Here is a 24833-nt window from a genome sequence, read left to right as displayed (position 1 = left end):
GAGAGAATGTGTATGAAGCACTAAGAGCACTTAAGCAAAGTGCTGAGTTCTGGTTTGGGTTGGATGGGGTTGCATCTTCGTGAAGACCCCTGGGTGCGCTGTCTAGGGATCCTCTTGAGCTCAGTGTTGCTCTTGGGTAGCAAGATGGTGGCAAGAATATGTGCCTTAAAGTTCAAAGGCTGTTCACGACTAGGGTATCTGAAAGGTTGCCTTCTCCATCACTACCCTATCTGTAGACCAGCCTGTTTCTGTTTTACTGCTTTCAAAAGTTGAGTGAACATGAGGTAGGGCCATCGTGGTAATGATATCCAGACGGGCATTTCCTCGCCTGTGAAACTTGTCTGGCACTGTTTCTTGTAGCATTCTGGAGGGTGGTTTTAAAGATTTCTGTGCAGGTCTGGTTTTGCTGTGATTTCAGCCACTACTGGTTGTTGTATATTGGTGAATTGAGATCCAGGTTTATGTAACCCTCTTGGTCTTACTGGCTTGTTCTTCAGGTCTTTCAACACTTTGATTTTGGTTTTGATTTTTAAGGAGCGTTCCAAATTGGTTCTTGCTGTAAGCCGCTTTGAAAGTCCTGCAACTAGAAAAAGCAGGGTAGAAAGCGTTTTTAAAATTATACGGTGAATTTAATATTGAAAGATGGTGTTACCTTTTGGGCTTTTATAATATGGCATCCTCCTACAATGAAAGCAGCTGCTTCCAAAAGAGTACTCTCTGCAGACACCCCCCCCCCCCGTAGGTGCTTTTGAAGCACCTCCTGCATTGAGGAGGCAGAAGAAAGTTGAGGTCTCTTTAATTTGGAGAGGAGACGTTGTTTGGTTTCAGTTTCCAAAGGGGGCGTGGGTGGGTTTGTTCCCTTTGGCTGCAACGCTGCCAGTCCCAAAGATCTAAGGCCAAGCTGTGGGTATATTGCTGTGATGTACCTGGCAGGGATGAGCTTGGTGTTGTGCTAGTCAATCAACTAGTGGAGAGCAGCCGCAAGTGGTTTTTTATGTCTGACATTTTGGATTTTATCCCCACAATTCAAGAAGCAAGCAGGTGCCAAGAAACTCTGTGGAAGGCTCCATGGACTCTTCTCTCCCCTCTACTGCTGCCTTGTTTAGGATCACTGCTGTAGATGGGAATGCACACCCTTCCCCCCCCAAAAAAGTTACAGAAATGGATAATTAACAAAGCAGAGCACTGCTGTTAGTGCTGGCATCTGTTTTTAAATATGAAATATATTCAAGCAGGGGAGCATTAGCTAAGGGGTGTGGGGGGTAGGTAAAAAGGTAAAGGTAGCCCCCCTGTGCAAGCACCGATTCATTACTGACCCATGGGGGGATGTCGCATCACAATGTTTTCTTGGCTGACTTTACGGGGTGGTTTGCCATTACCTTCCCCAGTCATCTACACTTTACCTCCAGGAAACTACCAACCTTGGAAGGATGGAAGGCTGAGTCAAGCTTGAGCCGGCTACCTGAACCCAGCTTCCGCCAGAATCAAACTTAGGTCATGAACAGTGCTTGTGCTGCAGTACTGCCACTTATCCCTGCGCCGCGGGGCTCCTTATGTGTGTGTGTGGGGTGGGGGAGTATTCAGCCATAAAAAAGTTTTTAAAATGCTAAGGTACGGGCACAAATATGGGATGTATCTGTGGAGAGTTGTGATCAAGAATGCAGTCGTAGTGCTTTTTTGGCACAGGGGCAAGGGCTCATTTTCTCATTAACTTCCCCTCTATTGCCCAGCTTTGAGCACCAAGAAAATGAGACTCCTCCAAGGCAGGGCTTCTATTGCAGGAAGATGCCTGCATTCTTCTCAGCAAATGACTGACCGGAGGTCTTTAGATGCTAATGAAGCCAGTAGTTCTATTTGCCTTCTGCTCTACTGCAGCCAGTCATAGTCAGTGGGTATAAATTGGGTTGACTGGTGTAGATCCATAGCCATAGAGGTGAAGTAAATACAGAAGGACCTAGGATCGGTTCTTGGCAATCTAGAAAGGATCTAAGAGATCAAGACCAGGAAAGCCCTCTGGGCAGTGTCTCTCCCCGATACTGAGCAGAAAAGGCAGGATGAGGATCAGTGGGTCTGTCTCAGAGTAGGGTGGCATTGAGCCCTCTGAACTACCAAGAGTATTGCTATTAATCTACATGCAGTGTTAACCTGGGTTATTGGAGGAACAAATAGTAAGGAATTCACCAAACTCGTTCATTTTGAACTCTGTACTCTGCATGGGCAGAGGAGGGCAAAATTCAGTAGGGTTATTTTGTGTGAGTGCATTTTTCAGGAATTCAACAGTCCAAAACATTGTGCATGCATGAAAACATAGCAATAAAATGTTCTGGGTGGACCAATCACTAGTAGGTGAATGAATATAACCGAATCCATACTGGATCTATCTGCGCTTAGGGAGCAGAAATACTTGGAAGCTTCCTAAATGTGTCTCCATCAGTTCCTGTGGCACTTCTGCTAATTTTGGCACACCGCACTCCATTTGTTCAGGAGTCTTTTTGAGCTGCAAAATGAGGCCTTAATTATTGTAGTGGGTGGAGTACATCTTCTAGGGCTACAGGAATGAGCACACCTTTAACGAGAATTGTGATCTTGAAGAATTTTTGGGAGGGGTGTGCCCTTGCTCCCAGTGATAGATTTCTTTTTAAATTGGCTGTAGATGCATGTCAGTATGTATACTAACTCAGCAAAATCCGTGATAATGATGCAACCCTCCTGTGCCAAATTTTGTCAGTTTGGCCTAGAAGAACTGTACTATGTGCCCCCAGTGCCATCCTTGTTACATGGAGGTCACCTGGACAAAGTACCGTAAGGTCAAGAGCCTTCAACTCATTAACAGCTGCATCATTGAAATACACAGACACTCCCCCTCTTAAAGTGCATACTTTTAAAAAGTGTCTCAGCATGTTTGCAATGGGTTTTTTGCTTATCACCTTAACTTTAAATCTCTTCACCCTTATGTAACCATTAAAAGAGCATAATTACCTCTTAATTTGAGTTGTGAGTGATTGCTGTACAGCTATTCATAACTGAATTATAGCCAGTTTACCAAACAAAGGCTGTCGGCCATTTTGATTCTTTCTTCCCCCCCCTCCCCAGCACTTGTGGGGCTGTCAACATGGGGATTCTAGTTCGTGAGGGCAAGATGCTCAAGAAAAACCATACCCTCAAAATTGTGCCACAGATTTCCCATGGCACCCTACTTGTTCTTTCTCTGGGTATGTTTGTTGTGTGATGGTCTTTTCAGTCCTCAGCATGGCTTTGTGAGGGAGATAAAGTTTAGAGAGGTTGATGGTGACAACTCCCTCACTCTTCCCCCACCATGACTTGTGTAGGCTTAATTTGATACCCTGGAACCCTGTTTTTCAGTGCCATGGCTTAAGACACATAAGCTTTAGATGCTGTGGAGCACGCCTAGAGTGTTTTTCCTTTACCCCTGAGTAATTTGATTCTAGAGCAAAGTTTTTGCCTGTACTTCATGTTTAACCTCACACATCAGGGATTAAAGTTGAATTTCCAAAGGCCACCACCTGAGCTAGTGACTTGGGGGTTGATTTCTTGCACGACTTCTCATGTTCAGGTGCAGAAGTCGGCATACTTTGAGTAAGGAATTGCATCAGTTGCGGTGAAGGCAGCCTGCAAGCTGCTGCCTCAAAACACAAAGCGACAGCCATGACCAGTGTTCCCGCTAATGTGAGCATGTGAGCAGTAGCTCACAGATTCTGACTCCTCTGCTCACAGCTTCTCAGATGTAGCTCACAGATACTAACCCTCAGGCGGCCCCGCCCTCCCACTCAGCCAGCATCTGCAGGTGGGCCCTATAGGGATGGAGCAGGGATGGAGCCTCATCCCACTTCTCTCCTCCCTTCCTGGCTGTGGCTGGTTTGGCCCCCAGGGTGGTGCCAGAGAGCACCTCCAGCCACTGCTGGCTCTCTAGCTGGGGAACAGAGCAGAGCTGAGAGATCGGGTCTGGCCTGACCTGTGCAACCTGAAATTGCTAGGATCCCCTCAGCCGCAGAGAGTGGAGGAGAGGAGGTAGCGCCTCAGCCACCACCAGCGTCATTTAACTTGGCCTTGGCGCAGAAGGAGGCTGAAGAAGTAAGCACTGACTCAAAAAAGCTCATCTTGAAATAAACCTGCTAGTCTTTAAGGTGCCATTGCGTGTCTGCTTTATTTTGCAGCAACAGACTAATACAACTACCGCTTTGTAATCAGCATGGACATATCCATTTTTATACAGAAGTATACTCTGATTTCTGTGGCCGTTTCACCTAATGGCTTTTATTTGTTTTGGCTCACAAAGTAGATTTTTAGCTCACAACACTGCAAAGCTTAGAGGGAACATTGGCCATGACCAGTCCTCTCCCTGCATTTTGAGGGGAACACTTGTACACGAAGGGGCCTAGCAGGGACTGGAGAAACACCTATTAATTTGCTGTCAAGTTTCCCCTTTTTTGAATTCCTTTTCTCCCCTGCCTCATCTGTTAAGTTGTCCCTCGGGGTTTGGTGAGAAGAAATTAATTGCAAACTGCTGTTGGAATCGTCTTGGTAGAGGTACCCAAGCTCCGGAAGGGCCAAAGTTTCTTACTTCTGTTTCTCCTCCGTCCTGCCCAGCCAGCGTTCCATGTGCTGCTGGTCCTACTGAGAAGGCCTGCCGAAACAGACCTCCCAGGGTGAGACGTACTTCTTCCTTGGACACCGTCCTCGGGTCATACCTCCTGGGTCAGTGGCCTCGGGATGCAGAAGGAGCTGCTGTATCACATATGAGCGACAAATCTACACAGGTACTAGAGCTACCCTTTTTTAAAAAAGGAGTCTGGAGGGTTTATGGGGCACCAGGGTGGGGTCTCCTGGAGTAGTAGTGAAAGTCGCCAGAGAAGGGAAGTTAGATGCTGTGCAGGGTATCTCTTTCACTTATTTCAGCTTGTGTCCCCAGAGAAGGTTAAAACATAATCATGTGTTCTTGCAAAAATTATTGATTGAATTGATCAGACCTTTAAAAGAAGGGGATTCATGTAAGTTTTAAATTTATTTATTTACTTAATTTCTACCCCGCCTCTATCCCCAATGGGGACTTAAAGTGGCTTACATCATTCTCCATTTTATCACAACAACTCTTGAGAGTGTGTGACTGGTCCAATGCAGTGAGCTTCTATGGCAGAGTAGAGGTGCAAACCTTGGTCCAACACTAATCTCTGCACCTTACTGGCTTTCATTAAAGCCATCAGTCTGTTAACTGGCTGCTACAATAAAGTCCCTGTTCGTGAAAGACTTTGTACATGCCCTTTAAAATCTCTTGACTCAATTCAACATATTATTTTAGATTGCCAACTGCATACAGCCGTTTGTAAAGAACTTCCCTCTTCATTATATCTTAACCAGTATATTAATAAAGACAAAATAGTATATCACCTATTAAAAGATACAAGTTCTGAAACTACAGTTCTGGTTGCCAGATTCCTGGCAAAAATAGCTAGTCAGATATAACCTGTCTCTACTTTTATCGTTATAACTGTCTCTGCTTTTATCGTTTTACACTGCAATCTGTACCAATTTTATACTATAATCTGTACTGTCTTTTGTCTCACATTAGTTTTGTACTTTTTATCTACTCTTATGCCATTAAAGGGGAGGGACGGAGGGAGGGATTAAAGCCATCAGTCTTCCATCCTTGGTTCTATTCAACTGACTTAATGCAATTGTCAAAATCCCATACAACCCCATTCCCATTAAGATCTTCTGCTGAGCGGAACCCACTTCAAGAGCCTCACAAAGACTGCCCAAGGGGCCTTGCAAAGACTCCTCAGGGATTGCTGATCTTCCCAGCTCTCCCATCCCACCAGTCTTTTCCAGCCTTGGGGAAGTCAAGTTCTTTTCTGACAGCTGAGCTCTGCACATGCAAAATGCAGGAGGGAGTGATTTTGTCCTTTTCCCCCCTCCCCGCTGCAGCTTCCTGATCCATATTACTTTATTCTGTGTGGTCCCTGCAAGCCAATTTTCCCAGGGTTGGAATCGACCACTGCAGGAAGGGGAAAGCTGAGAAGATCAGCAATCATCAGTGTCTCCCACTGTCAGATCATAAGAGCCAACCTTTTCTTCCCAATGATGACAGTTCTCAAGTTTGGGTAAGATGGTGTGCATATGATCTCCCTGCAGCTGTGTGTTACAGCCCTAACTACTTGGCATCTGGCTGGAATTTGGTGTCCTGAGTCCCTCTGTCTTCATTTCTTTAAAAAAAACACATTACAACTCATATGGTTGCAGAGATGAGTTTGAGATCATGCAGGCAGTGCCTGGTGAGATCTTGGAAGATGAGGAGGGGTGTGCATATGGAAGTCCTGATCTTGCAGAAAAATGCACAACTGCTAAAGAAATACATATCCTCTATCCTGATCTCCTTCATCCTTTGGCCTGCTGTGTGTTAGGCTTGGGCTATTTGGTTAGCAGGTGAAAGAACAACTCAACCCTCCCAGTCAGTTGAGCCCAACACCCTTGTCTTATTGATTGTCCCTTGCAATTATGTGTTTAACTTTGTAGTTGTTTGTGTCCTCAGGGCTCTGGGCAGGTAACAGTAATGTTGACATATCCAGTTACTATGCAGACTGCTAAACTGTGTGTGTTGATTGTCATGCCAAGGAAGTGATTTACAGAGTAGCATAAGTGGAAGATAGATCCTGCCCCCTTTTTAAATTGACTTTAAAGTACACATGACTTAATGTAAGGAATAAATAGTCAAGGGTCATGGACTCCGTTCAGACATAATACAAAAACATAGTTTGTTTTAACTGGCTAGTTTATGAAAGGAGATGATCATTCAGATCCTGGCTTGCCTTAGCAGAGGTTGGTTTCATTGGTCGGCTGTCTCTGTTGTGCCCTCCACTGTGGGTCAGCATTCCAAAGGTGCCCAGAGGCTCAAAAAATGGGCACCCCTTCTGTAGCTGGAGGATTGTGTATGGTGCTGGAATACATGCCAAAACGTGTGTGTTTGTACATCACACAAAACCCTAGCTGAGACTAACCGTGGTTAATAAACCAACTTCAACCCAACTTTTCAGATCCTGCTTAGCAGACCCTAACTAACTCTGGTTAGCAGAATGGCCTGCTTTTGAATGATCGTATTAATCCTTGTTACTTTAAACCATAGCTTTGCATTAGGTCTGAACTGAGCCATAACGTTAAGGGGGAGGACAGGTGGAATCTCTAAGGAATAAAACCATAAATGTGACAAGTGCACTTTACAGCCAAGAAACGGAGGCACCCAGGCTAGCATAAGCAGTCTATGTGCAGAAATGGGTTTGCACAGAAGATCGGTCGTGCAACATATGGGATCTGGCTGAATCTCACAAGCTGGTAATGCATGTGAATCTCAGAGCCTTTCCCTCAGAATCTTCATAGGGGCAGCAGTTCTCTGGATCTGAGCCAATCAAATTGTGCACTGAAAAGAAACCTTATAGAACTTAGTAGCTGTTTGCAGTTCTCTTATAAGGCCAAATTTGGGTTTTTCTTTAGGGGGTGGACGAATTTAGATTTTTGCACTTCTGTTAAACCATATTTTTTGTAAAACTTTAGTTTGTAAATTCAGAACAAATTCTTTCATCTCTTTGGACCTCCCTTCCCCCTCCCTGGGACAGGAGCGCTCTCTTGGTATGGAGATCTGGGCTCTTTATCGGTAGCTTTCTAGGGAAGGCCTTTCCTGTTGTGATCTTGCCCGTTTGAGGCAGCACTTGAATTTCCTTGGCTTGGCTGTAGAGGCAGCTGGCCTTCAGTGCTCTCCTTCTGGAATGGGCTCGGCGCGAGAGGCTTTTCCAGCTCTGATCACAGCTCCTGGCCAAAACCCTTATATAACGTGCATGGGCTGTCTGCCATGCACTGCTTTTAAAATGAGGGTTCTGCTTTGGAGGAAGTTGCTCAGCACGAGGCATGTGTGTGCTCCCGGATGGAGGGGGAAACCTCCAGCCCTCGAGGAACTCTTAGCAACCTGTAAATATTTCTGCAGGCACAAGAAATGGTTCTTCAGAGGCAAAAAGAACTCTACCAGCCATTCAGTTAGGCTCCAATTTGCATTTTGCTTTCTTAAATAAATCTACTTTTTTATAATAGGCACAACAAAACTGGAGATGCCCAAACAACTGCCAGACTGGCAGGGATTGACTTTAGCGGCTCCTTGCAGGATTTGGCCTTTTTATCTGTAAAATACCCTGAGCGGCTTTCTAGCAAGAGAGGTGCTCTGAGCTGTTAATTTTAAAGCAACAAAAAGCACTAACAATCTTGAAAGCTGACATAGAACAAAACAATGTTAACTCCACTGCTAAAATTGCAACACAAGCAAAATTGTCTATGGCCAGCCTTAGGGCATTAACGTCCGAGAGCAAAAATATGTTAGCTGACCATATTTGCGGACCACTTCTGTCCACAAATGCAGGTATTCTTTCTGTCGACAGCAATGAACAGCGGCCTAAATGTATGTGCTTTGTTGTTGCTTTACATTCTGAAGCTATACAGTCATTCCCTGGAGAAGATTCCTGAGCTACAGTGCAATCAGTGAAAGAGTGGTGCTCCTCATGTTTACACTTTGGATTCATTTCTGCTGATGCATCTGGGCTGTACCCTTTCACATTGTAGCCATAGTAATTAAATGCTTTCCCTTTTTTAAAAAATCCCTACACATAGAAAACTAGCAAAACAGGATAAAGAAAGCTGGGCATGCTACCTTTCTTTGTTCAGGGAGAGCTCCCCTCCCTTTGCAGGGAGGAGCATCCACTCATGTAAGCCCCACTTGCAATTTGAAGTGGAGTAGCTCAGAGTGACTCCCATAGCCCAGCAGGTGCAGAGCAGCCTATATGCTTCCCTGCCCAGTCCCACTTTCATCCTCCCAACCCCCCTTTGAGGGCAGGCTGGGCTTTGTGATGCAGCCATGTTGACTGGGTAGGCTTTGGGCAGGTGGGGGAACATGCACCACAAGATCAAACACATTGGTTCTTGGTGCAACATGGTGCACTGCTGTCGTGCTTCTCCCTTTGGGCAGAGGAGGGAGGGAAGCAGTGTGGGCTGCAGACAAGCTGTTGTGAACATGTCCGCAACCTAAACATCTCTCCACCTTGCAGAAGCGCCTTCTGTTCTGCCGCCGCCTCCTGTGCAACAAGGCAGATGAGTTAGCGGCAGCAGCTGCATCTCAGGCCTGCTGCATTTTTTGCAGGCCCTGCAGGTACAGCGTTTCTGCTGTGGGCAGAAAAGATTTCACAGTCTTGGGTATGAGACTTGAGGCACACCTCCCCTGCCGAAGATTTGACCTTTTGAGGTTTCCAGCTCGTTGCTTCTCAAAGCATTTTCCTCTTCCCTTCTTGATGACACAGAGGAAGCTGTTTGACCGCCGTTAGCATAACATATTTGGAAACTTCCTTCCACATCAGAAGACTTGGCCTAGAAGTCAGGGTTTGCAGAGTTGCGGGGAGCAGTCCGTATAGTGGCACAAGCTGTTGTGAGCAGAATTTCCCCTCCCCCAAGCCAGATCTCATGTATGTGTTTTGATTGAGTCTGGAGGCAGCCTGTGGGTTTCCTTCTGCTCATAGCATTAGAGAAGCATGAGACTGCTAGCCAGAGTCATCCCTGCTCAGGCACATAGGGTTGCCAGGCTCCAGGTGGTAGCTGGAGATCTCCTGGAGTTGCAACTGATCTCCAGTCCACAGAGCCCAGTTCTCCTGGAGAAAATGGCTGCTCCGAAGAGTGAACTCTATGGCATTATACCCTAGTGGGCCCCTCCCCTCCTCAAACCCCACCATCTCCAGGCTCCCCCCCCAAAAAAAAAAATTCCAGAAATTTCTCAACTTGGACCTGGAAACCCTTGAGCCTTCTTACACAAGGCTGAAATCTTGAAGAGCAAGAGTTTGGGAGCCTCCCTTGGTTCCATCTGTCAAAGGGGCCTAAGTAAGGCCTGCACTCCATGTGCTGGAGAATGTGGCGGCAGAACTCTGCCCTGAGGTGGTAGAACGGGCTGCAGGTGTGCTATTTCAGGTGCCAGTGTTCATTTACCTGGAGACTTTTAAGCAAAAGAGCAAATGGAAAACTACCACAATTAGGAGAAAGGCATTGGCTCCTCTTTTTTGCTTACTGGGCTGGTTTTCTGTTTGGAGGTTGTTTTTAGCGTCAGGGAGCCTTCCCAAACAGACCTCAGGTGGGAGGATTCTTCCAGGGAACGGTCCGTTCGGCTGCCTGTGTCAATCGGGCCTAAAGGAGCACACAATTACGCACCATGTGGTGGCGAGGAACAGAGTGGGGATCTTGTGTGGCATGCCAAACTTACCCCTATCCACTTTTGTTTACTTTTAAATGCGGACCCCAATTCAGCTCACTTTTATCAAGGACGCTTGCTCCAAATGAGTAGGGGGAGTTGCAGATTCGATCACTTCCAGAAGTGAACCAGTGTGGTATAGTAGTTAGAGTGTTAACCTCGGGTCAGGATAACCCGTTCTCGAATCCCCATTCTGCCATGAATATTTTTTGCAGGGGTGGCTGCAGCCGGTGGGTAAATGCTGGTCTCTGCGAGCGTGAGGGAAACCCCTGAAAGGCTGAAGGATGTGTGTTGGCTGCTCTGTAAGTTTCCACTGTTGCGTTAAATACAAATGGAAACGGTGGGACCAGCAGCAAAGGCAACCAGACTCTGTACTGCAGTGGGATCTTGTGGGTTTTCAGAAATAGGCCCGCTCAGCAGATTTTTTTTAACTGCTAAGAGTAGGGGCAGGAAGCCCCTCCCCAATGTGGGTGTGATATGGTGGCTGCGTGGTGTCTCACGGGCAGAGTTGCTGCTGCAGCTAATTGGGGCCGTGGTGGCTGGGTGGTGCGAGAAATGTGGTTGCTTCTGTCTCGGAAACACCTCGCTAAGCATTAGCGAGGCACCCTTTCAGCAAGTGTCAACCTGTGAACACTGGTGTCTTCTGTAAGAAGCTTTTTGGTGTCCTGTGGTTCAGAAGGTTTCCAAGCTTCCTCCTGCAGGCCACCTCTTGTTACTTGCTGTAAAGCTTGATCAGTGGTGAAAGCTTCCCTTGGCTTTGGAGGCTTTTGCAGTTGCTCCAGCAACTTTCAAGGCTGTGGTGTCCTGTGCTGCTGCTGCTGCAGGGTGATTCAGCTGAGCTGCTTTTAAAAACAGCTGCCAGGTGTCTCTCTTTCAGCCTCTCTAGGAAGGCTGGTTTTCGCTTTGTAGCTGGCACAATGGATGCTTGGGGTAAAAATGGAACAGGCTCTAAACTACTTTGAGTAATGGCAAACAGGTGACAGGTATAGTTTGAAGATATGAGTGAAAATTTCGGCTTTGTCTGCACTGGTGTTGACCAGTCAGTGCTGATTTTTGGGCTGTATTTATAGATAGCTTTTAGAATGAAGTACAAAAAGGGGCAGAAGTTTTGCTTCTTACCACCAACTGTCCTGTAAAATAGCACTCCGTAATACTGTATGCACAGTGTGTGAGAAGTTTGAGTGGTGGGTTTGGCAAGCTGTTTGCTTGGGAATCCTTGCTGCTCACATCCTCTTGGGTAACACTGCTGCAGCCTTCTTCACCTCGGTCCGGTACCACATTGTGATCTGTGCCAGCACAAGTCAGCTGTGTCTGCACAGGGAGCTAATCTCTCAAAACGACAAAGGCCACATGCAGCCTTGACAGGGTTGGCTAGAAAGATCGGCGAGCAAAACTAGGTGAGAAAAGGAGGACCGAGTTCATAGATCTCTCTTCTACCACCACCACACCTGGACCTTCCCTTCAGGGCTGTTGAATGTACTGGCTTGGACCCAACAGTGCACAAGTGGAGACATAAACAGACTTAGTGCAGTTCCACTTGCACAGGATCTTGCACAACACCCAGCGCTTCCCTCCATGTATATTACAGGGCGCAGAAATTGATTGCACAAGCTGAAATACAAGTGGGCATAGAAGAAGTTTGACTTGGCACAAGCAGCTGCCACAGGCTTTTTCTTGCACAAATGCACAAGCAGAAATTTTGAGCTGGAGCCAAACCACTTTGTGCTTCCTTCACAGGGTATCGCTTTTGTGTAGGAATGCGTGTACAATGTATGTACACTGTCATGTATTAAAAATGTATGCGAGTCACTACCACATGTGCACTCATTGGAAAGCAATGATTGGCCATGGTTTCCCCATAGAACATGTCAATCTGATGTTTTTTTTTTCCTATATGGCAGTGAGATTCTTATGGGGGGGGGGTCTTGTAAAAAGCAGCCCTTGGGATACTATATTCTTGAGGGATGCCTTCAGAGCTAATTTTCGTGGAAGAAATGACTCTGCTGGAACTGACCTTCTGCCTGTAAGGTCATGGGAATCTTGGGCTGGCCAAGTTCTAATGAAATCCCGTCTCTTTTTCCAGACTCCTGTATCCTGGCATGAAGCAGAAGTGGGGAAAGCCACCCTGCATAAGCGTTCTGCCTCCTGGGGCAGCATGGATCATCGCAGAGAGGTAAGAGACCTCCTTGGCAACTGTAAACGAAACCAGGCCTTCCTCCCACAGCACAGTGTCAAGATGTGTTAAAGCTGCCGGAGCACACGTCGCAGCACTGAAAGCAATTCTGTATAGAGGAGACCCATATTCATCGTTCACAGGGGAATAACACAAATCGGCTGTAGGTTTCACTAACAAAGAAAGTTTTCCATCTGGGAACTTTCCAGATGCAGTAGGAGGCTTCTTGCAAAAACGGCCAAGTGCTTTTTGTGGTCTCCGCTGAAAAGATAGCGTGAAAAATGTGTGTGTTTGTGTTGGGATTGGTGTGTGACAACGCTAGACCCTGACATTTGAAAGGCAACAAGGGCTAAGCTGTCTGGAATAGACCTCTCTATCTGTCCCTGAACAAAAGGAGCGGTGGTTGTTTTGAAAAAGGGGTTCCTCCGCCTGCTTGGCACTGGATCAAAATAGTCCAACAGGGCCCCCTTCTGCTTCTCATTTGCCCTTAATAAGGCCATCCAGAGGAAGAGGAGGAAGCAGCCACACACTCCCTCCCCTCCAGCCTGGTCTCTGCTGAGAATCTCCTCCCAAAAAGGACACTTTGCAAAGAACATTAACTGTCATTTGTGTGGAAACAATTTTTGACTTAACCACCCCCACCCCGAATAAAATACACTCAATCACTCTTGCGGGATCCTACCTTTTGCCAAGGGCCCAGGAGAGTCCACTAACAAAACATTAAGCTGCAGAACAAAGTAGTGTTGCAAATGCCTATGAAAGGGCCTGAGGAGGATGTGAGAATCTTCAACAGAATTGCTGCTTCCCTGGCAATTTCCATTGCCTCAGTAAACTACCCCAGATCTCAGATATTTAAAAACAAAAAAGTCAGCAATGAACTTGACACACACACACACACACACACACCGTACTTTCTTTGTGAAGAAGCAGCCATGTCGAAAGTGACGAGGCAGACAGGTTCTGGAGGGGTGACTGTGTTGGCCTGCTTGAGCAAAAACCACAAAGAGGCTTGCCGGCAGCTTAAAGAGTAAAATGTGTTGTGGCACGTGGGTTTGGGGGGAGGGCGGGGAGCCAGAGCCCATTTTGACAGATGCACAAGTTGTTGAGAGAGAGAGATGGAGAAAGACATCTACAGACAGGGGGGGAGAGGGATATTGGGGAAAGGAGCCAGAACATACCAATCTCTCAGGGTATAGAGGTATCGCAGAGCAGATGATCTGTTTTGGGAAGGTGTTAATTGACTTAGCCAAGTAGGACAAATAACAACAACAACAACTGCACTTCCATACCACTCTTCTAGATAGATTAGTGCCTCACCCAGAGTGGTGAACAAGTTAGTGTTTTGATTATCCCCACAATACAGCTGAGGAGCTGGGGCTGAGAGCAGTGGTTTACCCAAGGCCACCTGCTGAGCTCATGGCAGTAGTGGGATTCAAACCAGCAGAGTACTGATTCTCAGCTGAACCCCTTAACCACTGTGCTACAGCAGCTCTCTAAATATAAACAGCATGTAGAAACCGACAGGGAGGGGCAGTTTACTATCTGTAGTGAGCTCATCTGGCCCAGTCCCTGTTGAGTCCTACTGTGATCATACTGAATCTTCTTATCAATTTTAGTTCTGCAGCTTCTCGTCAGCACCTCTTTTTGAAACCTCTCTGCTTGGAGAGTAAGATTTGGACCCAGCTTTGACCCTTGAAAGCTCATACTCTGGAAATCTTGTTGGTCTTTAAGAGACTACTGGATCCGAATCTTGCTCTTCTGCTGCAGACCAACCCATCTAAAACTATCTTCCCTGCCAAAGGATTTCAACATCTAAGAGAAAAGGGTGGTTAAAAGCCCACTGGTGGTATGGGGCTGTATGTGCTTGTATGGCTGGCACAAGGAGAAACGGTGCTGACGTGGACGTGGAGGTGTGGAAATTCACCCCACTCTGAGTGTGGTCTTTCTAGAAAGATCATCCTCAAGCTGGGTATGGAAAGAACGGAAAGCAGCGGAAGCACCAGTAAAAAAAAATCGATGTCTCAGACCTAAGCCCAAGCAAAATACTTGCCTAAGTGGCAGTTACTTAAGCCCACTGAATGTCCCGGGAGAATGAAATGCTCCCCCCACTGCTTTTTTAGTGCTTCCATTTTTTAAACATCTAACATTTATTTTCTTGTACGGAGATGATGGGTTTGGCCAGTGTAAAAGAGTGAGGAAATACGTGCTGGTGAATTGACTGGGTTTTGTTTTTATCTGTGCTGTTCAAGTGTTGGGTACATGCCTCCGTCCTCGGACACTGGGCCCTCTGTCTTTTCTTATAATTTCCCCAACCCTTCTGCTGTTTGTAGCAGGGTGTGTATGTGAGCATCATGTTCCTGCTACTGAATGTAACACTTCATGCTTTTAATGAAGTAGACTCTGGCTCATGAAAGCTCACACCACAATAAATCAATTAAATTTTAAGGTGCTGCAAGGTTCTTGGTTTCAGCAACCGGGCAACATAACTTGATTCTCAAATTCAGTAATAATTTGCCTTATCCTTTAATTTAAAAGTATTACCACAGGAAAATATTTCAATCTTTATATAATCGCAATGCCTATTCCAGTAAAAAAAACAAATGGTGACCATTTTTCTCCCACTTGAATTGGGGAGGGAAACCTATTTCTCTGATCAGTCTTGTCCATAAGTTTGCCCATTTCTGCCATCTTCAGAATTTCATAATTTGCCTTTATAATTTGAATGTGGGAACGAAATTGAGAGGGGAGTGACCAGTTGGGCAGTGCTGAGTCCATTAATTGCAAGACAACTTCTTGTTATCTAGATTGCCAAACTCAAGCAGCAGCTTCAGCGAACAAAGCTCAGCGGCAGGAATGGCAGAGAGAAGGAACGGAGCTCCCCTGTTCAGGGCGACCATAGTGTGCTCCCACTGGTTAAGGTACGTCTAGCCTGGAGCCTCCAAACAACCCGGGGGGGTGGGGGGGGGTGATGTTGATGGTGCAATTCATATGGAAAAACTGCAGATTTCTGACATAACACCTACAGAACTGCAAAAGACAGTGCTGCTTGGAACAGCGTACATATTACGCCGATATCTGGTTGATACTTAGGTCTCTGGCGGAAACCTGTATCAGCTTAGCAAGGCCAATCAATAATAACATGTGACCTCTGTTTATTGTTGTGTTTCAGATAATAATAATAGTAATAATAGTAATAATAATAATGCTTATATACCACTCTTCTGGTCAGACTATTGCCCCACTCAGAGCAGTAAACAAGGTCAGTGTTACTATTATCCCCACAATACAGCTGGGGCGTTGGGACTAAAAGGAGTGGCTTAGCCAAGGTTTATGGCAGTAGTGGGATTTAAACTGGGAGAGTGCTGATTGGCAGCCTAATCACTTAACCACTATGCTGCAGCAGACTCTAATCTTTTCTGTCGACTAACACCAGTTTCAAGTCAAATTCTCTCTCCAGAGGAGAGTCCTCAGTATCACAAGGAGATAGCAGGCTGTTGTAAGGAGGGGGCCATAGCACAGTAACAGAACACACAGTTGGCTTGCAGAAGGCCCCAGGTTGAAATCCCCTTAGCGTTTCCAGTTTAAAAGATGGCTGCATGGGGCGTGATGGGGAAAAAATTGGTCAGAGTCACGCATTTATTAGGGATGGCCCATTGATTTTATTCCTGTACCCCATCCGTGGGGGTTACTTGCCATTTGTATAAAAGGGGTCACTGGCTTCTTTACTCCAGCATTGGATGTCATCATTTTAGGTCTCCCCGCCTGCACCTTTTCCATCCTCAACTGCCGGGTCATTCAACCACTTGAACAACAGCCTTGATGGTCTCAGCCGGGAGTTGGAAGAGGTGTTTGTAAAGGAGCAAGGAGACGAAGAACTTCTCAGAGTGAGTCACAGCTGGCTTTGAAAACCCCCTTTAAGGAGGGCCCATGGCTCAGGGCTAGAGCGTCTGCTTTGCATGCAGAAGGTCCCAGGTTCAATCTCTGGCTTCTCCAGTGGAAAGGTTCTGGTAATGGCTGATGTGAAAAACCTCCAGTTGAGAGACTCTGGAGAGAAGCTGCTAGCCAGAGTAGATGATGCTGTTCTTGATTGATGGAATGTCTGGTGTGATATAAAGCAGCTTTATAGGATGAGAGAAGCCACTTGCTTGGTTTCCACTGTGCATCCTGAAAAAGTTGATCTTTGCTTTCACCGTGCTAGTCCCATACAAAGCATCTCACAAACATGAATGTTAAGATCTGTGTGGTGTAAAGTTTGGTCTGACAAACTGTGGGGTGTTCCTACTTCCCTCTCTCTTTGGTTATCCTCCGAGGGCCATATCAGATGTTGCACTGGAACTAGGTCTCTCTGCCCCAAAGCCCCTTGCAAAGCTCTTGTGGGTAGGTGTGATTGACAAGGAAAGGAGTGCTTCACCCTTCCCCTGCTGGTTGGTTTTTGGTTTTCCCCAGAGGGAGACTTCACATTGCCTCCAAGCTACTTCTATCCCTGTGGGGTTCCAGAGCCATGCTTCCCTTATACACAAGGTCTGAAATCTAGTTTTTAAAAAAACTTAGTGGGGAAGCTGAGGTTCAAGGGGGAAGGGTTAGGCAATGATCAAGGGCAGGATTACTCACTTTCTCCTTTCCCAACCTACTGGGTAGTTCTGTGTTGCTTAATATGTCAGTCTTACAATTGCTTATACTCTGTTTCAGCAGTCCTTCGACTCTGTATTGGATTTCTGCATTTATATATCCTATGACATTATTATTGAAATGCCCTTGAGATTGACTGTGTTAGCTCACACGGTGCAATCTGCCTTGAGTGTCAGTGAGGAAGGTGGACCATAAATAACATAAATAAAAAGAAAAATAAGTTGCCTGGTGTTGCTGCAAAGTGAAAAAGGATCCTTGAAGCTTCATCAGATGTGGCCACTGTGTAATGTTGTAGCTTGGCCCAGACTCTGTTTTGGATGCTGAGAGGCAGCTCTTGATCTGGGAGTCCCTACAAACTTCATTGAATTGCATCCTCTGATTTCTCCCTGTCCCTGCCGCTTTACTGTGTCACGTTTGCTGCTCTTCCTCCCCGCACCAATGCATAACAGCTGCATGACTGTTGGATCGCAGGCGAGGATTGTTGAGCCATGGTGTGTCGTCTCTTGCCCCCACAGGGGTACTGCTGCCATCACTTCCTTACAGATCTAAATGAAGCTGTTGAGAAATGGAATGGTGGCAGAGGGCTTGCAGGGGAATGCTTGCTCACGCACTTGTCTGTCTTCCTTGATCTCTTAAAGCATGCCATTATTCCTTCTACGTTGCTGTGCGTTCTCCTGTCTGCCTCTGTTTAAAATTATCTTTCCTCTCCTAGATTCTGGACGTCCCTGATGGCCACAGGGCCCCAGCACCTCTCCAGAAGGGCACTGGAGATTGCTTGCTGCCACAACTGGAGCACAGCAGTAGCAGCTGCAGCAGCCTCTCTCTCTCCCCATCCCCCTCCACTGCTCCAGGATGGTCCCCGCACACTCTTGCTCGAGCTGCTACGGAAGATCTTTCCTCTGGTGCCTTAGAAGCACCAATACTAGAAACCAAGGGGAAAGGTAAGCATGGAGGGTTGGCTGTGGCCTGCACTGAGCTCAGTCTTTCAGAGACTCTTGCACATCTTGAGATATTTCCCCCCTGGCCTCATGGCCCCAAATTGCTCATAAGTTTGTACCTCCAAAATCAGTCTGGAAGCCAGTGGGCATCATAACCTGGCATAGGCAGGTACAGTCAGCGTTGACCTGGGCAGGCAAGAGTGGTAGAAAGCAGCCAGAAGCAAACAAAATGCTTCCAAGTGGGCAGATCTGGTTGTTCTCTTTCATAAATTTATTTTAAGCTGGCAATTCAATAATAAACATTTATAAACAACAACAACAAAACCAAAGCTCCTTCCTATGGTTCATCTAACTTTCCCACCCTAGTCAGATGCTACATTGACATTTTCTTGAAGGGGGTATGGGTGGCTGTCAGGTGGGCATGGTTAAACCAGAAACACAATCTAAACTTACAAGTTGCTCTGGTACTCGAAATGATTACTCTAAAACTTTCTTCCAGGTCTTACCCTGGGTTTTTAGTGTCTTCTGTATATTTCCCCCACTTATTCCTAAACAATCAGTGTTGTAAAGGACTTCAGAAATACTAACTCCTCAGAATTGGGGGGGTGGGGGGGTAGGGTTAGGGGATAGGAAAGAAACTCCAGATGAAAAAAATCATTTTTAAAGTTGTTATTCCTTATACAGGCTACTAGTTTTGTCAACTTTTTGGCAGTAAAGGAAGCACTGTGACCCTGGTAAGCCCAGTGGTAGGGGGAGTTGCAAAGGCACTTTGAGTCTGGCAGCGAGACTGGACTTCTTGCATCTGTGTGTGGGTCAGAATCTCAGCAAGGGGGATAATGCCTGCTGCTCCAATGCTTGGGGAAAAAGCAGAATCAAGGGGCCATGGAATGCAGGAAGTCCTGGGTGAAATGTAATATAATTTAAAGTTCAAATCCAAAGAATAGTCTCTGTACTTAATTAGTGTTGCTAAGCTACTTAACACTTGTCATGGGTGAGGCGTTGCAGGTTTTGCGAACACGCACAGTGACTAATAAATCCCAAGTCCCAAATGGGTCTATATTGTGTCAGACCTTTTGACTGCTAATTTAGAAGTTTCAGATGGGATTCTCCCTTTGAGGTTCTTTTACTGGAGGATAGAGAACTGGGTATAGGGCCAGTGTCAGAATATCCTGAGGTGGGGCAGCTGCCAAGGCCCAGGACCCACTGCCACCCTGACTGCTCACTCGCCAGTGAGTATTCTGCCTCCCAGAATCCCAGCTGCACATGCTGCCCAGTGCCTCCTGGAGCAGGCTGGTCACAGGGGTAGCACTCACGGCAGCCACACCAGCGGCACTCCCAGCTGTATGCACTGTCCAGTACCATGAGGGGAAAGGGCTTGCAGGCGGTGTAGGCAACTGTGGTGGGAGGGCTTATCAGTGAAAGGGGGTCATGCAGGTGGGTGGGTGAGGAAGGGAGGCATGAGTGGGGCAGCTTGATTGTAGGTAAAGTGGGGCTGGGTACTTTTTGCAGAGTGCCCCCCCCAAATAACCTTGAACTGGCCCTGAAATGTATTTTTTCCCAGGATTTTCTTGCTTCCGCATTTTAAAAATTAGTGTATCAGAACCAGCTGCTTTCTTAAGCCATCAACTTCTTTCCCTCCTGCTAGAAAATGGCAACAGTTCTCCAGTTCTTGTTTTTGCCTTGTCTCCTCGTCCCAACCACACCTACGTGTTCAAGAGGGAACCTCCAGAGGGCTGCGAAAAAATCCGTGCTTCTGAGGAAGTGGTGTAAGTAGAAGGGAGAAGGTGAATTTTGTAACACTGGGTGGTCCAGAGCCAACCTACATATTGATATACACAGGCCTATAAAAATGGGTGAGAATTGCAGCAGAAGGGATAAGGGTCCTTCTCCCCCCCCCCGCCACCATAGGTTCTGTTAGACAGCATGACATTGATGTAAGAATACTCAATGGCACCATCTGTGTTGTGTGCCCTAATAGCAAGAGAGATTCAGGTGGGTAGCCGTGTTGGTCTTTAGCAAGATTCAGGACCAGTAGCACCTTAACTTAGTTGGTCTTTAAGGTGCTACTGGACCCAAATCTTGTTTTTCTAATAGCAAATAGAGCAATAACAAAAATGAGCAATGAAGAAAATGCTTTGAGGCAGCAGAGTTGAAGAAAATGAATTCCACCTCTGCTGTTACTTCTTTTTTTAAAGTTAGCCCATTGCTAGAAATGGTTCATTGTCCATTTTTTAAAAATGCTCCCATGATCATGAAGACTATGGAGTTTTGTAGTGATAGTGCCAAAAGCCATATCCAGGACCTTTACCAAAATATGGCATGGCCATTTGTGGGGGGAGGACAGAAGAGATCTCAGATGCATATATATGGTTCAGCTCTTACGATTGCTTATGCAGTCTCTAGGTCACCCATCGTGTTTCTAGGCACCTATAATGCAAGCCATTGTACTTCAGCCTTATCTTTCACATGAGTGAAAGATGAGGCTGGAATAAGAATTTTACACTAAACAGTACCATTCCAGCCTGGCAGTGTTTAATGCTGACAAACCAAAACCCTGTACTTTTCCATACTACTAAAGCATCAAACTCAGAGTCCCAATATGCCTGTCTGTTGCAAACAATCTTCTCCCAAGGAGTAGTCAGAATTTGCAAGCACTCATCTCCTTTTCTGTTTGTTTCCAACCAGACCACAAAGCTCCAATGAGACTTTCCTGCCTTCCTGTCCTGATAAGAACAAAGTCCACTTCAACCCAACCGGCTCTGCCTTCTGCCGGTTCAGCCTGGTGAAGCCTCTTATTCCCAATGTAGATTTCCTTTTCAGAGACTTCTCTTCCTCTCCCAGCTCTGTGCCACTAGGCACATGCTCATGCCAGCCCACATCCAAGGTCCCAATCCTTGCCTTACGGAAAGACTCGAGAGGTGATGACTTCAGTGACACCCCTCAGTCACCTTCATTGGAGTCCTGGAAGCGGAACCAGGCGGAAGACACTATCCTCTTCCACAGCTCCCTGGTTGTCTGAAGCTCAATGGGCAGGGCAGAGGCAAATAAATTGTTGGTCCCTCTGTGCACTTGGGCTGTGGAGAAAGAGTGCCTTGGGAACTGGGAAACTGAGCACCTCCAGGATACATGAGCGCTCCTTGCAGCAGACTTAAAAGTGCAGATTGCCAGTGGATGCTCTGCAGCCCCAATAGGTTTCCCCCCCTTGAACTCCTGGTACTTTAAAGCACTTCCTTTCCTTATGAGTTAATGGCAATTTCCTTCTGCTGTTTTGATGTCCAAAGAGCACACACCATTATCCACGGGGTTCTTTCACCCTTCTGTTCGGTTGCTGAGTGTGACAGATGCTCTCGCATGGTTCTGAATGCTGCCAAGGATATTGCACTGGTGTCACACAGAATATGGAAAAGAGTTAATGTGTGGCCAGAGAAGCGGATGTATACTGCAACAGCAGATGACCACTGAGCAAGAGTTTAGCTGGGAAACCTGTAATGCTTCCTACAAAGCAAGTTCTGTAGAGTGTGCAGGATGGGAAACACAAGTCCTAAAAATCTGCAAAATGCTCTGCTGATGATCGTAATGTACTCAGCTAGAAGTTGAATGAACAGGCATTCAACTTGTGTGCCTTTCAGATAGATTTCTTATTTATGTTATGGAGGAAAAACAAGGGGAGTGTTCCATCTACATGGTTCCCAAGTGGGTCTCTGAAGATTTTCCTTGTTCAGAAACCTGCAAAACAATGCCTGAAGTTCTTGGGTAGAATGCCGCTGTTAGTGGATTTCTTCCTTTCAATCATAACTGACCAGTCCAGACTTACACTACTATTCTAGCCAGTGAGGTTGGAGAATCTGCACAGCTTTAACCCCACTCTTAATGCACAGAAGCTGAGCACTCCAAAGATCCCAGGTTCACTTATACAAACATCCTCTTCCATTTCCCCCCACCCACCCCCCACTCCATGGAAAGCCTTAAACCTGGTGATGCCTTGATTCTAAAGTGTATTGGAAATGATTTATCTTGTTGCTAAGCCTCAGGATTGCATTGGAAAGGTTTCTTCAAACCTGAGGCAGAAATTATATTCTTTTCAAGACAGTATTTTTGCAGCTACTTTTGAAGTTTTGTATATTAATGTATCACAGAAGCTTATGGAAGAATGTTAGCCTGAGAGGTTCACTGACTTGATTTGTTCAGAGGTTTTTGCAGATCTTGGTTTTAAACCAAAAATAAAATTTCAAGCATCTAAAGGCTTTATTTATACAGTACCTTGTATGGGGACAAATCATAAGGACATAAATTGGTGGGACGGGACTCGGCGTTGGGTGTGGGTATACCTGTTTTTGCATCTCTTGGCTATCACTGTACTGGTTAAAACCATCACCCTACTAAGTATATCTCAAAATTGAATGAGTAGCTTGCTGAATGCATGGCCTAGTGGTGGGTCAGTATGTGCCTGTGTCCCCTTCACTTCAGATGCTCCTAAGTTTTAGGAAAAATTCTAACTCGACTAGGCTCAACATACAGAAAGCTGTATGTGTCATCTTCTAAAAGTTATGGTGCACACTCCTTTTTAATGTCAGCCTAATAAGAGCAGATAATCTAGTAACAAGCATGAAGGATAGTACATGTGTTGAATCTGAGGATGTAGAAGTTACAAGTGAGAGCTAGGTAAAATGGAGTTCACTGAAAGTATACGTGGACTACATAGAACTAAACCGAGACAGGTGTGGTCACAAAGGAGTAGGTTAATACAGGCTTGGCTAAAATTACAAAAAGTGAATTCTTGCAGAAAGATTCCAAAAAGATACCAGTGCTACCAAGGGATTTCATTTTCTACATCGCTGCAATCAAAAGAGAAAGAAGTGAAAAATTCCCACTCCAGTCCTTTGGGAGGGGTTGCTTTGGGTTAACTACTATATTTTATCCTAATCTTATCTCCTGTGGGTGGGTTAAAGACAGAACATTTAAAGCACCATGGCTAGGTGCAGGACAAGAAATGAAAGCTTATGTCTTTATCCCACTTCCTCCAAGGAGCTCACTGTTCTCCGTTTTACCCCCACAACAACCTTATGAGATAGGTTATTTAGAAAACGTATATGCAACCTCTCCAGAAACCTTATGTTAACTCAATCACAATAAAATTATCAGTATTAAAACACTGGAAGCAGCAGTAAGCAACATAAACTGCTATCCCTAAAATCATTCTCAAGCTAGAAGCAGCCCGTAAAAAGATGGAGCACTAACTCAATGCCTAGGTAGTGTTTTTGTCCAGCAACTATTAAACAGTAAAGCAGATGCCAGCCAAGCTTCAAGAAGGGCCAAATGTCGCCACTGGAAAAGTTCTATTTCTGGTTGCCCTCTGCCTGCCCTCCAGACAGGTTCAGAGAGCAGGTCATGCAAACAATGTTTAAGGGCAGGCTGATATGAGTTGCCACTGACACAAAGAGGAGATATGTGACTGCTCTGAAGTCACCAAACAAACTTCATGGCAGACTTAAGATTTGTAAGGAGAGCCAGTGTGGTATAGTGGCTAGTACGATGGATTATGAGCTGGGAGACCCAGGTTTAATTCCCTGCTCTGCCATGGAAGCTTGCTGGATGAACTTGGGCCAGTCACATGCTCTCAGAGTAACAACAGGACTGTTGTGAGGGGGAGAAACGGAGGAGAGCAATGATGTAAGCAGCTCTGAGTCCCCCTTTATTTTTACGTTATTTGTACAGTACCTTTATCTCCAGTGGGGACCCAAGTGGCTTACATAATTCTCCACTCCTCTATTTTACACCTACAACAACCCTGTGAGGTAGGTGAAGCTGAGACTGTGTGGGAAGAAAGGATATAAATGAAGTAAAATTTAAAAAGCAAAATTCCAGTGGTGCCAGAAAAGGCTAAAGACATTTGCTTTAATACGAGCTTTTATCAGTTACAGCTCGTTATTTTATTTATTTATGTCATTTATAGTCCGCCTTTCTTACTGAGACTCAAGGCGGATTACATAGTGTAATAGTGTACAAAGATATAGCATTAGCAAGGATCCAATATGGGGTTGAAGAATTGCTGAAACAACATAATCAGTTCTAGGACTGACATTAAACGTGAAGCACAGGTTGTGTGTGAGAGAGAATATGTAAGGCAACATAATGGTGAAGTCTATGGTTCCTAACTCATTAGCAAAACATCGGAGACCCCCTCCCTACAATACCCTCCTATTGGAGAAAAAAGCCTTTTTGAATAATCAATTTTGTATTGTTTGCGGAAAGCCAGGAGCATGGAGGCTCTCCTGACCTCCTCAGATAGGTTGTTCCACATGGTAGGGGCCACTACAGAAAGCCCATGTACAGGCTGGCACCTGCAAGAGACTCTGTTCAGATAAGCGAAGAGACACATAGGGAGGGAGGCGGTCCCGTAAGTACGTCAGGCCAAGGCCATGAAGACCTTTGTATGTAATAACCAATACCTTGAATTGAGCATGGTAACTGACAGGCAGCCAATGCAGTGACTATAGGATGGGAGTGATGCTCATGCTCTTGCTAACAGTCAAGCTGCAGCATTTTGCAGTAATTGGAGCCTCCTAGTTAACTTAGATGGGAGACTAATGTCTAGCGCATTATAATAGTCAAGTTTTGATGTTACCATAGCATGGAGCCAGGTGGCCAGGTCAGCTGTGTCAAGATAAAAAGCCATCTTCCAGGCTAGAGTAAGATTGTAGTAAGCATTTTTTGCAGCTGCCTTTTCTAGCAGTAGCACTGGATCCAGTACAACCCTTAAGCTCTTAACTGAGTCTGCAAGGGTCAAACAAACTCCATCGAAAGTGGGGAG

At 45.8% G+C, this 24833-nt stretch overlaps 1 protein-coding gene across 1 annotated transcript in view; it reads left to right on the top strand.

The window, feature by feature from the left end:
* Window positions 1–22254, top strand: part of FAM117A (family with sequence similarity 117 member A) — a 37170-nt gene extending 14916 nt beyond the window's left edge. Inside the window, exons 2-8 of the mRNA XM_054992250.1 lie at window positions 4609–4778; window positions 12366–12455; window positions 15260–15373; window positions 16208–16339; window positions 17797–18025; window positions 19668–19788; window positions 20708–22254. Of these exons, the coding sequence (XP_054848225.1) occupies window positions 4609–4778; window positions 12366–12455; window positions 15260–15373; window positions 16208–16339; window positions 17797–18025; window positions 19668–19788; window positions 20708–21041 (1190 nt within the window). The 3' untranslated portion in view covers window positions 21042–22254. The remainder of the gene's footprint in view (window positions 1–4608; window positions 4779–12365; window positions 12456–15259; window positions 15374–16207; window positions 16340–17796; window positions 18026–19667; window positions 19789–20707) is intronic.
* The last annotated feature ends 2579 nt before the right edge of the window (window positions 22255–24833 follow it).

Source organism: Eublepharis macularius, chromosome 12, assembly GCF_028583425.1.
Source record: "Eublepharis macularius isolate TG4126 chromosome 12, MPM_Emac_v1.0, whole genome shotgun sequence".
Lineage (NCBI taxonomy): Eukaryota > Metazoa > Chordata > Lepidosauria > Squamata > Eublepharidae > Eublepharis > Eublepharis macularius.
The sequence above is the reverse complement of the archived record's forward strand: the minus strand, read 5'-3'. Positions and strand labels throughout refer to the sequence as shown.